Genomic DNA, 14,016 nt, shown 5'->3' with positions numbered 1-14,016 from the left:
TAGTCGGAGTCGGATGTGGCTATTTTTTTTTACTAAAGTAATTATTTAAGGTCCTTAATTACAGGTTGACTATTGAAAAAGAGTTACTTTCTCGTCCAATATAAAATTTTGTTGATATCTACATATCTATATATATAAAAGTTAATTTTTCTCTCTTCTCCTTCCTCTACATCATCATCCACCTAATCAATTTTTTTTGTTTTTGCATAAAAAATACTATTTTAAATATTCATTAATTGCTTATTCTTTATTTATAATTAATAATAGTAAAAATAAATAAAAAACGAATTAACTAAAATAAATTAAATTTAAAATAGTATGAAGAATAATATTAATTGTTTTTAGTAAATAATAAAATTAATAACTATATAATAATGAATTAAATAAAATAAATATAAATTTTAAGATAGTAATAATAATACTATGAATTTGTTTTAGTAATAACGTTACTATTCAAATTATAACAAAAAAAATGATCATATTCCAAAATTTAGAATGACTTAATAAGTTTTAGAATAAAAGTAAGATTCTAATGCATGGTGGAGTTAAAAACAATTTATGTAATTGTATTTATAAAAATCTAAACAGAAAAATAAAATTGAAGTGAAACACTAGTTTCTAAGAAACATATACTACACAGATTTATTATTAAATTTCACTTATAAAAACTAAAAAATTAATTACATAACTCAACTTGAAAGTTTTAATCTAAAAAGAAGATATTATAAGGGTCACACTTTTTTTGAGAAAACTATGAAAAAGAATTTTAAAAAATAATCCATCTATAAAAAAAAAAAGAATGGTCAAAAAATATAGAAAAAAATGATATGTAAGCCGTTACAAAAAGTGACATGTGATTTGTGTAATATATCTTATAAAGTATATTATCAACTGGAGCTACAAAACAAGCTCGAGACTTCATCAATTTTATCAAATGAACCCAAAGTATTGGCAAAACAACATATATAAAGTACACTATGTTTTTTTGAGAAGACGAAGCTGAGGTTTTAGAAAAATGAGGTTTAAGCATCACAAAATTAATATCTGCAAATAACATATGAGGTTTTAGAAAAATATGTAACTTGGATTAGTGACTGGATATTCATTGTCGGGTTTAAACGTTTCACCATTTAGACATTCTTGACTTGATCGGAAATTCTATTATGGCAGATGATGCACTTGGACAACTCTATTTCAGCGACATAGCATTAAAACTGTTTATGAAACTTTGTATATATGCATTTATTGTGTGATATCGATATGTTTAAATGGTCTATATAATTAGATCAACAATCCACATTCGACATTAGAAGTTTAAAAAATATGATTTCATGGGATATAACTATGGAAATAACTCTTCTAAGGATAAAATGTCAGAAGATTGTCGATAATATTTTTTACTCTTCCAGTGAGGTTCTTAAGTCATTTTTTGTTATCACGTGATATATTGTTGATTTGCTAGAAAAACATTATTGTGACACTAGACAATATATGTTATATATATATATTAGTAAAATAAGTACGGCGTTTATATAGATTTATCTTTTAATCTTTAAATAATTATATTTATATTCAATGATTCTTACTGATAAAAATTTTAAATAAAAACTCACACAAATAGATGTCACAAAAAATATTATCTTCAACAATATATCTGTTGTATATCACTTAGAAAAGTAAGTTCAGTGTTTATATAGATTTATACTCGAAAATTGGATTGATTATATTTGAGTTCAACAATTTATATTGATAAAAAAAACTAAATTAAAATCTCGCGGTACAAATTCTAGTATATATATATATATACCGTAATAATATTGGGAGTTGGGACAATGGGACTTTATTAATTTATATTTATATTAACTTGTGTAAACTAATAATTATTAATTTAAATATATATTTTAATTGTTTAAAATTTTAAATTATTAATTGAGACAAATTTAGCTAAATAAGATTAGACTTTTGGATGCTATAAATTTTATGATTTTTGGAATTGATAATAAATTATAAATACAATAGAAAACTTCACTTATACACATGGCATACATAAATTTAAAATTATGAATAGTAATATTAATAGTCTATAAAACTATTAAAATGATGATGCATGTGAAGTGACCTTAGTGCAGTGGTCAATGGTAAGTCCTTAATGCACAAGACACCATCACACCAAGGATCGAAGAGATTTGCTAATAATTGAAAACTTTTAAAAATTTAGATATTTTATGTTGTTATAGAGTATTTTATATCAATATAGTTTGAAAGAAAACACAACAATTGTATTATAGATATGAGCTCTAGGAAAAAAATTAAAAACTTAGAAGCATACATTATCTTATATCCATATATATATAAATTTACATGATTATTAATTTATGATATTATTAGGACCATATTTTACAAAGAGAATGCAAAAAAATTATTATCCGAATTTTTATTTTATAAATTGATCCGACTCGGGACCAGCATAATTTATTAATTTATAAAATATTAATTTATAGAGATTTTACTATATTTTCTTTATTTGGTGAATCATTTTATTTAAATAATATATCTCCCTTTCTTTTTTTCTGTTTACCTCTCAAATTTTTAAAATTAAATGTATTATTAAAAACATCCCGCTCTCATCAATTCATTTTTCACAAATTTGACTTCTTTTTCTTTTCCATAGTAGATGACACACATGGCAGTATTATTTCCCAATTTTTCAGTTAAAATTTTATGATATCGTTAGCATAATCTTAAAGTATACGTGAAGTATATAAACTTTAAATGTCAATAGATCAGATTTTTTAGATATTTCAAGTTCTAACCAATCGAATAACAAATACAAAGGCATAATTGTGGTAAAGGACAAAAGAGTTACTCTTTGGTGGAGTCATTGGTAAATCATATTATTGCCTTTGAAATGATTTTAATATATCAATTGGTTCTTTCTTCTATCTTTTGCATAAAATCTGCTTCCTATCACCATTCCTTGGGATTTTGCGCAGATTGTATGTAGGAATTATTAGGGTTATGACTTCTACCATCAATAATGTTAGACAGAATCTTTTATCCTGTAAAGCACAAGCCACTTGATCAATCATGTTTTGATATGTGGCAAATTTATCAAAAAAATAAATAATGAAAAAAAATTATGTGAAACCATAAACCTATTGGTTGATAAAAAATTAAAGAAAGTTTACAGGATTAAAGCATAACTGTTAAAGTTCCCACGATCACATTTGTCACTCTAAAAAGAAAATAAAAAATAAATTAGAGGATAATTCTCCTCCATAATCTCAAGATCTCTTCTATTCAAACTATTGACAGCCACGTCGTCAAAGCTATTTATATACGTATCTAATTGATCATCTCTCTGTTGTAGATGTTAGTTTTATTTTTAAAAGTTGAGGCTAAACTCAGTTAGGAATAAGGCATGCTTCGTAAGAGAACAACATATAATAAACGCCTTATTTCCTCTATTCCAAAATTTTGTTATTAACGCCGACACTCCGATGAGTTCATCATATAAGGCATATAGCCTCTGGTATATGTTACGTATCTTTTTATTTTATTCATTGCTTTTAGATGATTATATTATTTCTTTTTTCTCAATTTTTTTTTCTGTCTTATATGTATGTTTAATACTGTATACTTTTGTGTTATAGACCACACCGCTAAAAAAAACAAACTTGATGAATAGAAGAGGAGACACAAACAGAGATGAGAACTTGCGCAAGAGCAGCACCCGTGGCAAAGTGTTAAGAGGCTAAAGACGAAGTAGAACATCAAGACGCAAATGATATCATCTTTGAATTGAATCAACTTCACCCAGGTAGAAAATTTGTGGCTTTGACCTTGAATTTTAATCTAATAATTTTAAGTTTGTATTGGTCTTTGAATATTAAACGTAAGTTGGTCTTTTATAGATTATGTATAGTATATTATATAAAGCATTGAAGTTGGAAGCTAATTCTTAATATTTGGAAGACAATCTTCTTACTATATCATTTGACAGAACCAAAGTTTTCCCCACATACAAACTAAATTTTCATATATTTTGATAAAATTTAGCATAACATTATTTTCTCGGTGCATAGCACCGGGTATAATACTACTATACTAGTATTACAATAAGTTACATTTCTTTTTTTTTTCTTGCAAAATAATTAGCTTTTGGACTCAGACTATATATAACATTGTTGTCTATTACAATAAAGACACAAATAAACAGCAAAAAAATAATTGGTAAATGGAGAGGCCATGGACTCAGAACCTCATATTCATTCACTGTATAATATGTAGTTACATGTACTCCAAGCCTCATGATGTTGATAAAGATATTTTTTCATTAGTATATTTTTGCAAATAAAAATGAATTTCACAAAATTGGACCGACATTTGTAAGGCCCGTAACTAGCCTAGATAAGAAATCGCCAAGCTTATAAATTATCTATCGTTTGGATTGGAAACCAGAATCGGAGATTCCATCAACTATCACTTTAAACTTGAACTTTTCGTATGTAACACTTTTTTTTTTTTTTTTTTCATCCCAAAGTTGTTTATGCATGGAATCTACTCTCCTTTTCTTCCATTTTCTCTCATTCAATATGACTATATTTCACCAAAATACTCATGACTCATATAAATACTCATGACTCATATCATACGAGTTTTTTTTTGCTTCTCTTCTTCCATTTGTTAAAATAAGAGATAAAACGGTGATAAAAATGCGGTGAGCGTGGATCGAACACGCGACCTTCAGATCTTCAGTCTGACGCTCTCCCAACTGAGCTATCCCCGCTTATTGTAATCTAATTATTTTAAGAAAACTCATTTATAAGCTCAAGTTTAATTCACATTTTAATGACGATTTTTTTTTTTGAATGAATGTAAAATAATTGATGGCTATTAGCATGCACTTCTCTTTTAGTTTTATTTAACTTGTCTACATTAATTTTTGAACTAGTTTCAGAGAAAATCATTGCAAGTTTGCTACGTTTTTTTATTCTACTAAGATCTGATGAATAAATAACTGGGCTTAGTTCCTTGTTGTAAGCCCATCTTGCAAATACTCTGACGTAGGTAACCCAGACCATATTCTTTGCTCCCCTTAATTGACTCAAGCGAAAACATTCTATTTCTATGTGAAGTACACACTATCAATCACATTTTCATTGTTTTGGTTTAGTGAAAACTTTCTTCTCCTTTTATGCTTGTGTTATATTAGGGTTTAAAAAGATCTCTTAAAAATCCATACATGTAAGATAATAATAAAATATGGTCTCATCGTCGATATTGAGCTTGATGTCATATGTGTTGATCTTGATCAATTATTCTAAAAAACCATCTCAAGGGTGTAACTAATTTTTTTTTTTTGTTTTTTTTCAACATCTTGCATGAGTGCAAGTGCAAACCAATGTGATCTTCATGAAAGATTTGTTACAAGATAGCTTGAGACTTGGAACATAGAAATAAGATACAAATTGAGAATTGATAAGGACATATATACTACTAAACAGTTTTTACATAAATGTTTAAAATTGAGTTACGAATCGAGTAGATAAGTTTTTCTGAATGATAAAAGATTCCACATGTTGAGAATAGCAGACAGAAAAAAAACGTTTAGAAAAACAAGAATGCAGTTTGAACTTTGGACTATCTAAAAGCGTGTCATCAATACATGAGAGGTTCGCAATCATTTTGTGAGATATTTTGTTTTGTCCGAATAGTAAATTATAAAGTATATGCAATCATATAGAATACGACGTGGATGGCAATGGAGAAAATGACGTGGCTCTAAGTCAGTATATGGTTATTAACTTTGTTGATAAAATAATATTCTGAATTCTAAAATAATATTCTAAATTTCAAAAGAATATTTTCTAAACTTGGTGTGCGATGATGGTTCGCTCCTCTCGCCGTCTGATTGTCGTTAAGGCAAAGCTTAAGCGATACTAATTTATAATATACCTATGACGGTGGCTACATAATCATTAATTAGTTCATAAGTGTAACACTCAAGCTTTTTCTGCTGGTACCGACTTTGAGCTCTAAGGAGTATTTGTTAAAGAAGAACTAAAAAACATATAGGCTTCACTCGTAATGTTTGTCAATCGTGCCACAAGGCGGTTGAACTTTTAAAAGTATTTATTTTGTTATGAAGAAAATGTTATGTTGATGTTTTCAGAATTCTTATATTTTAAAAGTAATCTAACCATTTTCGCACAATCATATATTATAATGCATATGTGACTAATTAATATGAGTTAGTTAACCCCCAAAAACTATTGAATTAAAGTATCAAAATCATAACCATCTTCTTGAAACGATATTTGTATTTCTTGGCATGAACAAATAAAGTTAGAAGCTAGAAATATGCAACGGAAAAAGCATTTTTACATCGAAAATGGGAATCCAAACCAATTCATACGCACCCACTAATAAAACTATTGGATGTAGGACTTTTAACATATATTGACGTAATCTTAAATTACATTAATTAGATCTCAAGTGGAACACGGTTGGTCGACGTCGTAAGCAGTGCGGTGTTTGTGTTTGTCCTCTGCGTTAGGGAAAGAGGAGGTAGGTGGTCACGAGAGCTCGTTGAATTTTAAAAGGTCAAGCTACTTTTTTTTTTAATCTATCTATCTATGTTTTTATTCACGTCAGCCAGCCAAAGTCAAGTCTCAATCACAACGTTTTTTTATGGTTTTTTTTGTCGTTGTTTCTATTTTGGTCCTACTATTCATATCTCTCTTGATCTATTTGTTTAGATTTTGGTCCAATTATTATTTGTGATATCAAAATATACAGGAAAAGTATTAAATCAAATGACTAATACGAAAGGTTGGAAATGTCACGCATTGCACATGAAGACAAAGTGAATGGACGGTAGAGTGTACCCGACTCAATTTCTTATGTATCTAACATGCACTTCACAAAAATCCAGTATTTCTTTGGAATAAAATCTGATTTTTATATTTTCTGTGCTACAAAAAAGAAAATATATATTTAATTTGTTTGCAAAAAGAAAAAAATAACCTTTGTAGAAGCCAAAATAGATAAAAATAAAAAAAATGTGAGTAGATGCTGACTCACAGGTTGGTCAATACCACAGTTTGAGATAATATTATACACGTCAGGCTGACTTGTTTTTTTCTTCTCTCCTCCCAACTTGTTTGATTTCTTTATTTCCTAAAATTAAACTATCACAAAAACAGCTGTGTTCTTCTCGACTCCCAAATTTATGTTTTGCTGCGAAGGACATGTTATCTCATTATTTCACACTTCAGGACTCCTTAGATTTTGCTTTGTTTGGTCCTAACTTGCGCTCTCTCTCTCCTTTCAACATTTTCTCATTTTTTAAGATTTATCTTAAAATCTTTTACTGTTTCTTATTTTAGTAAAAAACGTTTGTTACTTGTTGTTAGTTTGTTACCAACACAGGTTGACCATTCTATTAATCATCCAAATTCATCTAAATTAGATAATTTTTCCACGTTCTGTAGTAATCGATGTCACTCAGAAAATATAAATTTGTTTTTTTTTTGTTGAATAAACAAAAATAGTAAAAATAATCATGAAATTTAGCGTCAAGAGATAAATTTTACAAACTAATACATTCCAGAGCGTGTATAACAGAGACGTGGCTTGAAACGTAACGTGAGTTATACACACTTAAAAAAGGACGTGACATTTTATGGTTGTAACAAAGATACGGAGAAGTGTGACATCTTACTATACATTTATTTCAGTTTGAGGACAGAACACAACTTTAGTTTGAGATCTAAGGACTTGCACTGTCTCCAAATCTGCAGGAAGGACTTTTTGATTGGCTCAATATAAATACCTTGTCCATTCTCGTCTCCCTTCAACAACATCTTCTTTTACACAACAACAATTCACACAATATCTCGTTCGATTTTTTCATTTTAAATTACGTATCAAATTCCGAGCAAGATGACTATTCTGGTTGAACATGTCGTTCCTGGTAACGTTTCATTTCTGCTTTTATTAAATATGCTTTTCAAAAATACTCGGATGTCTTTTAAGATATATCGATATAGATGATTTATCAAATTTCGCCGATTAGATTTGGTGTTAATTAGTGCATCATGAGAATATGATCAATTCCATTACAAAAAAAAATTGAGGAAGTGAAAATTATGAATTAATGTTGTGGTGACGATTTATAGATTCGAGAGTCGAGGAAAAGAAACTGACAGAGGAGAGGAATGAGGAATTGGTGTTGGATGGAGGCTTCGTGGTTCCACAATCTAAGGAAACTAATGGATTTGATGCTCCTGATATGAATTTCCTGGGCCATTCTTTCAGGTTTGTAACGATTGTTATTTTCTCATACATAATAATATATTAAATATTTAATTAATCCTTCATTTTAATGATCAGAATTAGTTACAATCTCTTTTGCTTATTTTATTATTTAGGGATTATGAGAATGATTTAAGCGAGAGACAACAAGGTGTTGAGGAATTCTACAGGATGCAACACATTCACCAGACTTATGACTTTGTAAGCTAGCCAAACAAATCTTAGTGTTCACTATTTCCATTAGGTTAATTAATTAAATCTTAAAGTATTTTAGGGGTTAGTTGAAAACTGAACTTATTTAAAAAATGGACAGGTGAAGAAGATGAGAAAAGAGTATGGGAAACTTGACAAGATGGAAATGAGTATATGGGAATGTTGTGAGTTATTGAACAATGTTGTCGATGAAAGCGATCCCGATCTTGATGAGCCTCAAATCCAACACCTTCTCCAAACTGCTGAAGCCATTCGGAGGGACTATCCTAACGAAGATTGGCTCCATCTCACTGCCTTAATCCATGGTACATGTCTTGTTATGTTATCTCATAAATATATATACTAAAGTTATAAAAAACTACCGTTTTATGCATCATACATTACATACTATTATATAGTGTTCCACAAAACATCCTAACTAGTTTTTTTTTTATAGTTAAAACTGAGTTTTTTTTAAGGTCAATATATTGGACTTCTCTAAGTTAAAGTTTTTATTTTTTCAGATCTTGGAAAGGTTCTTCTTCTGCCAGAATTCGGTGGTCTTCCACAGTGGGCTGTCGTAGGTGCGTAGTCAAAATATGAATAAACCTAATCATCCAGAATTAGATAAGATTCTAGATAAATAAACAAAACAAAACAACAATTTGACACTTCCAATAATTTACAGGCGATACATTTCCAGTTGGATGCACCTTTGACTTGGCCAATATTCACCACAAGGTAAAATGTATATATATATATATACAATAGTTCTTTCGTACTAGATTTTGGATGTTTGCCAAAGAAATTTTCGATATTAACGTTTTCCAAATATTGTTATCTTGCAGTATTTCAAAGGAAATAGTGATAACAACAACCCAAAGTACAACACAAAAAATGGAGTTTACAATGAAGGATGTGGATTGGACAATGTTCTCATGTCATGGGGTCATGACGACTACATGTATTTGGTAATTAAATTTTACTTATATCTTCTATTTCTTTTGGGTTTATGCTTTCATCAACTTTTTAATTACCAAAACTTAATAGTTTGATTGTTTTCATTATTCAAAATAGGTGGCTAAGGAGAATGGCACAACTCTCCCCCACGCTGGTCTCTTCATTATCCGATACCATTCCTTTTATCGTACGTTTTCAATCATATGCTACACTACAATATACATATTTTGTTTGTATTATTTGGTTTCAGTAAATTATTACGATGTATCTTGTATTGTTTATTATTAACATTGAAATAAATAATGACGCAGCATTGCACAAGGCCGGAGCCTACACACACTTGATGAACGATGAAGACAGAGATGATCTCAAGTGGCTCCATGTCTTCAAGTAAGAATTTTTTTCTTTTCTTCATATTATTTTACTATTTCATTTTTTTTTATTTTTCTGACGAATAAAAATGGAATTGCAGTAAATATGACCTATACAGTAAGAGCAAAGTTCAAGTAGATGTCGAACAAGTGAAGCCTTACTATGTTTCCCTCATCAACAAGGTAAATAAAATATTCAAAATACATTTAAAACAGTGTTTTTCTTTTCAATAACCAAACTTGTGAATAAATTTTTAAAAAGACTTGTAAAGATATATGATAAATTTGATCTTTATATTTTTTTTTTTGACATTGCAGTATTTTCCGGCCAAACTAAAATGGTGAGATATAAAAAGCGGAGAGTCCATTAATTACCTTTTACGTGGAGAACGAGATCGAAGGTTAACGAGTTTCTATTAAATACAACGGAAGATAATCTATCTAATAAAAAAGTTGAGGTGTTCATTTGTAATTTTCTTTCCCCATCAAAATCTTAAATTATGTTGTATGGAATAAGCATTCTAATAATAATTATTATTATAAAAAATTGATTTGTTTCTCAATTTTCCAAAGTTTTAAATTTTATCTGTTTATTATATATTAAACAACGCAACATTGATGCTTCTTGGAATGCATATGAAAAAATGTGTCAAGGCTTTAACCAAGACTGTGGTCCAATTTGGAAGTAGAAGCTCATGACAGTGTGGGAGTCATGCTTGGACGACTTGGGCTTTGAGTAAGTTCAATTTGACAATGACTCTTAAAACAATTAGGTTCAAACTGTCTAACCAAGTGGCCAAGGCTGCAAACGTACATAGAGGATATCTTAAGGAACCAAAGAGACACTTTCGGCCAACCTTCTTTTTAAGAAGTTGACAAATAAACCGTTGTGCGGATGTGCAATAGCTAGACAAGCTTGTAACAAATGAAACTCGTTAACCTTCCGTTGGTTGATAGCAATGATTGAGAACGATAAACAACCAATGTATTCTCTCGGTAATGTTAAAATAATTGGTACGTTTTGAAGCATCCTCTCTTTGAAGCATCTTTAATAATAATACAAGACAAAGAAGTTGTGTAACAGAGAGATGAAACAGAAATGGCAACAAGGTGTTTATAATTAATGGGCTTTGTCCATAAGTTGTATGGATGAAAGTATGTTGGCTTTGCTTGTCTCCACAATGCAACCATTCATCACCATTTCTTCCAGCATGAAATGAGCTTTCTCCAGATGGAACATTATGTCAAGCTCACACTGCATAAAAGAAAAAAGTTATATACATTACAAAGGGAGAACACAAAAACAAAGACGGTCTATTTGATTTAAGACTACTATGAAACCCAGATAGCTTACCACGTTTCCAAAATGCTTGTCCATTGTCTCCACCAAAAGATGTATGAACTCTAGAATCGCCAGCTCGTTCTAGGACGAGTTTCGATGAAGATAGCGTGATTTAGTTTCAACAAGCAAACAAGTTTAGAGATAGATGAAAGCAAAAACTAAGCTAAGCGTTACTGATGGCAAAGATTGGAAAGTTTGCATTTTATTAGTACATAGAGGATATCTGTAACCACTCTTCCATATTGTTCCACCACACTATACTTGAACCTATATCATTTGATTTCAAATTTGGATTGCAGCTCATAAGAAACTAGAGAGGTATATACAACTAACTTACTTCGTCGTCATCGACCCCAACCATGAAGAAGAGAGATGCGTAACGTCTGTAGACTATCTTGTAGTTGCGATGTTCGACAAATGAACACTGTCAATGAAGAGGAACAAATGCAACAAAACTTAAGTCCCATTTCGTAAGCTGAACATAATTTACGAAGAAACGGTTATCTAAAGAATAAAAACTCCCAACATCTTTTAAGCTAATCAGCTTTGCACCAACCTTTACATAGCAAGAAGAAACCAAAAACACAAAACAAGAGACCTCGATGTAACTAGGATCAATGATACTAAAATTGGTTTGATTCTGATAAGCCAATGGTCCGTGATCTATGCATCACCGCTACGAAATTCCCAAAATCGACTCTGTATTAGTCTAAGATTACTTCGATTCCCAAATCATATAATGCCAAATCGATCCATATCCACATCATCTAAGAATTCAAAAATCGTAGTGATCAAAGGCCAATTCCAAACTAATTACGACTCAACACGATCAAAACAGACATTAATTGAGCTAAGGAGACGAGATCGGATCGATCTAAATGGAATTTGAAAAGAAGAGAGAGAGAGAGAGAGAGAGAGAGGAACCTGCTGGTCGTTGCGAGCGAGGCATTTACGGACGATTTCGCCTTCGAGAGCTCGACGCTCCTCAAGAGTGAGCCACTCGTAGTACTGAGCCAGACGAGTCTGGCCTTGCTTGTTCACCATCAATATGAACCTTATTCCCATCTCTCCAAGCTTCGATCGAAGCTCTTTCTCCCAAACTCAGATCTTTTGGCTTTTTTTTCTTACTTCTTCTTCTTCTTGGAGATAGACACGTCATCGCTACTTCCTCTGTTCAATTTTAATTTTCAGATAAATTAATATCATAAAATTAAAATGTTATGTTACGGCCCATTTAAGCCCATTTATCTTACGATATCTAAAAGCCCACGCTATTGATGATGTTTTTTGAGTTTTGACAACACATTTCTTCAGTGATATGACATACGTTCGTTTTTTTTCAAATAAAGAAAATTTACAGTCATTCATCTACCCACTAGAAATAAAGATTCCTAAAACATGGATTAAAGATAAAACTCTATTTGCTTCGTATGAATGCTATAGATGGCGCAAGCGATAAAGATGAGAGAAAACAAATGTGTTTCTATGAATGCTTCATATAATGTGTGTCTACTTTAAAGTCAAAATGAGCAGGAAAGAAAAAACCATAATGTTATTTCTTTATGTTTTTTTCTCACCCAAGATAATAGTGATGAAGAAAAAATAAACCATTGATTAGTAGTGGCCTAGTGGGGAATACAAAGCTTCCAACTCAAATTTACAAAAATCTAATCAATGTGTTGTTGATTCTTCTCCTCTACTTCTTCGCATTCACATGGAATCTCTCACTCACTCACTAACTTATGTAATCATTAGTGCGTTATAACCTAATCTATTTATCAATATATGTAACATCACATATTAAAGACTACATGGGCCAAATTTATTATTAAACATTATACATCTCCACATCGATTTAACAACAATATACTTTTTTTGGTATTATCTAACTTTATACACCAAAAATACTTCTTTTGGTTTTATTTGTGGGATATATATGAGCTGGCGGATTTGCATATTCAAACATAAGATTCATACTATTGTTTGTACTCTTGCTAGATTTAAAGTATTTGTATCCTAATATATGTGGACATTCTTTTGTTTTTATTTTGAGACACTAGTTAGCTGCTTGGGGTGCCCCAGATATAAGAAACATACAACTGTTTTGTCCACTAGTTAGCTAGATTCAACTATTTTGTATTTTTCTTAAATCTTTTTATCAACATTAGTTTTCGTGTGGATGATCGCACTCATTCGTGAAGGATTATATTTTTTTTTTGGTTTGCCTTATATTGAGATATCAACTTTCCGGTACGTAGATTGAGTAGTGTATAAGATATGGGATGCATGTCTAAAACTAATCGATGTTGAATGGTAGCTGCAAGAAAAACAGGAAGACTAAAAAAATGAGGGATTAAAATCTGATTTTTGGAAGGAATATGTCATTGAATCGGTTGCAAAGAATGTATGCAAGAATTTAAAATACCCACCTAGTTTAAAAGTTTCTTAATTTAAAGGAAACAAAGAGCCAGAATATAATGGGTGGCAAATAATTAAATTATTTAATGTCATTCAGTTTTGGATTAAATTTTCTAATATTAAATGGATGAGTCATCCCCAAAAACTATTGGTGTGTGTCCCCTCCATGTGAAGGCGATATGCTGTAAGTAAATCTGTAAAATACTTTAAACATTTTCATTAATCATTCTCTCATCAAGTCAACACAATCTCACGACATTCACACTCAGAACTTAGATGCTTACTCCCTTTTTATATGTATTCCTTTAGATTCTTCTTTGGATATATGATATATCTGTAATATAGGATTATTTCCTTTCCAACCAAATTGGTCATACTTCTGTATTTTTACGTCGGTCACAATAGTTGTTGTTC

General features: G+C 30.3%; 2 protein-coding genes, 1 long non-coding RNA gene and 1 other non-coding gene across 5 annotated transcripts; 2 read left to right on the top strand and 2 right to left on the bottom strand.

Annotated features, from left to right (window-relative positions):
- The first annotated feature begins 3,391 nt into the window (after positions 1–3,391).
- On the top strand, positions 3,392–3,875 carry LOC147921046 (uncharacterized). Its single transcript, XR_015591390.1, has 2 exons — positions 3,392–3,532; positions 3,654–3,875. It is a non-coding gene; the product is annotated as an uncharacterized LOC147921046 (long non-coding RNA).
- An 841-nt stretch (positions 3,876–4,716) lies between these two features.
- Positions 4,717–4,789, bottom strand: TRNAF-GAA (transfer RNA phenylalanine (anticodon GAA)). Its single transcript has one exon. It is a non-coding gene; the product is annotated as a tRNA-Phe (tRNA).
- A 2,421-nt stretch (positions 4,790–7,210) lies between these two features.
- On the top strand, positions 7,211–10,447 carry LOC104766857 (inositol oxygenase 2). 2 transcript variants are annotated; one of them, XM_010490826.3, is made up of 11 exons: positions 7,211–7,978; positions 8,184–8,322; positions 8,436–8,520; positions 8,633–8,837; positions 9,036–9,095; positions 9,200–9,252; positions 9,360–9,482; positions 9,589–9,658; positions 9,783–9,861; positions 9,944–10,025; positions 10,161–10,447. In XM_010490826.3, the coding sequence occupies exons 1-11, from the start codon at positions 7,948–7,950 to the stop codon at positions 10,185–10,187; spliced, it is 954 nt and encodes a 317-aa protein (XP_010489128.2). In that variant the 5' UTR covers positions 7,211–7,947; the 3' UTR covers positions 10,188–10,447. The 2 variants fall into 2 exon arrangements, with proteins under 2 accessions (XP_010489128.2, XP_019096185.2); XM_019240640.2 differs by having other exon boundaries at positions 7,725–7,978; positions 9,589–9,625.
- Positions 10,448–10,805: 358 nt separating this feature from the next.
- On the bottom strand, positions 10,806–12,373 carry LOC104766858 (AP-4 complex subunit sigma). The gene is made up of 4 exons (XM_010490827.3): positions 12,109–12,373; positions 11,522–11,608; positions 11,197–11,265; positions 10,806–11,097 (listed from the first exon to the last, which is right to left on the bottom strand). Exons 1-4 carry the CDS (start codon positions 12,247–12,249, stop codon positions 10,963–10,965), a joined length of 432 nt encoding a protein of 143 aa, XP_010489129.1. The 5' UTR covers positions 12,250–12,373; the 3' UTR covers positions 10,806–10,962.
- Between the last annotated feature and the right edge of the window lie 1,643 nt (positions 12,374–14,016).

Source organism: Camelina sativa, chromosome 19 (genome assembly GCF_030686135.1).
Source record: "Camelina sativa cultivar CO46 ecotype springtype chromosome 19, ASM3068613v1".
Lineage (NCBI taxonomy): Eukaryota > Viridiplantae > Streptophyta > Magnoliopsida > Brassicales > Brassicaceae > Camelina > Camelina sativa.
This window is presented reverse-complemented; position numbering and strand designations above follow the sequence as displayed.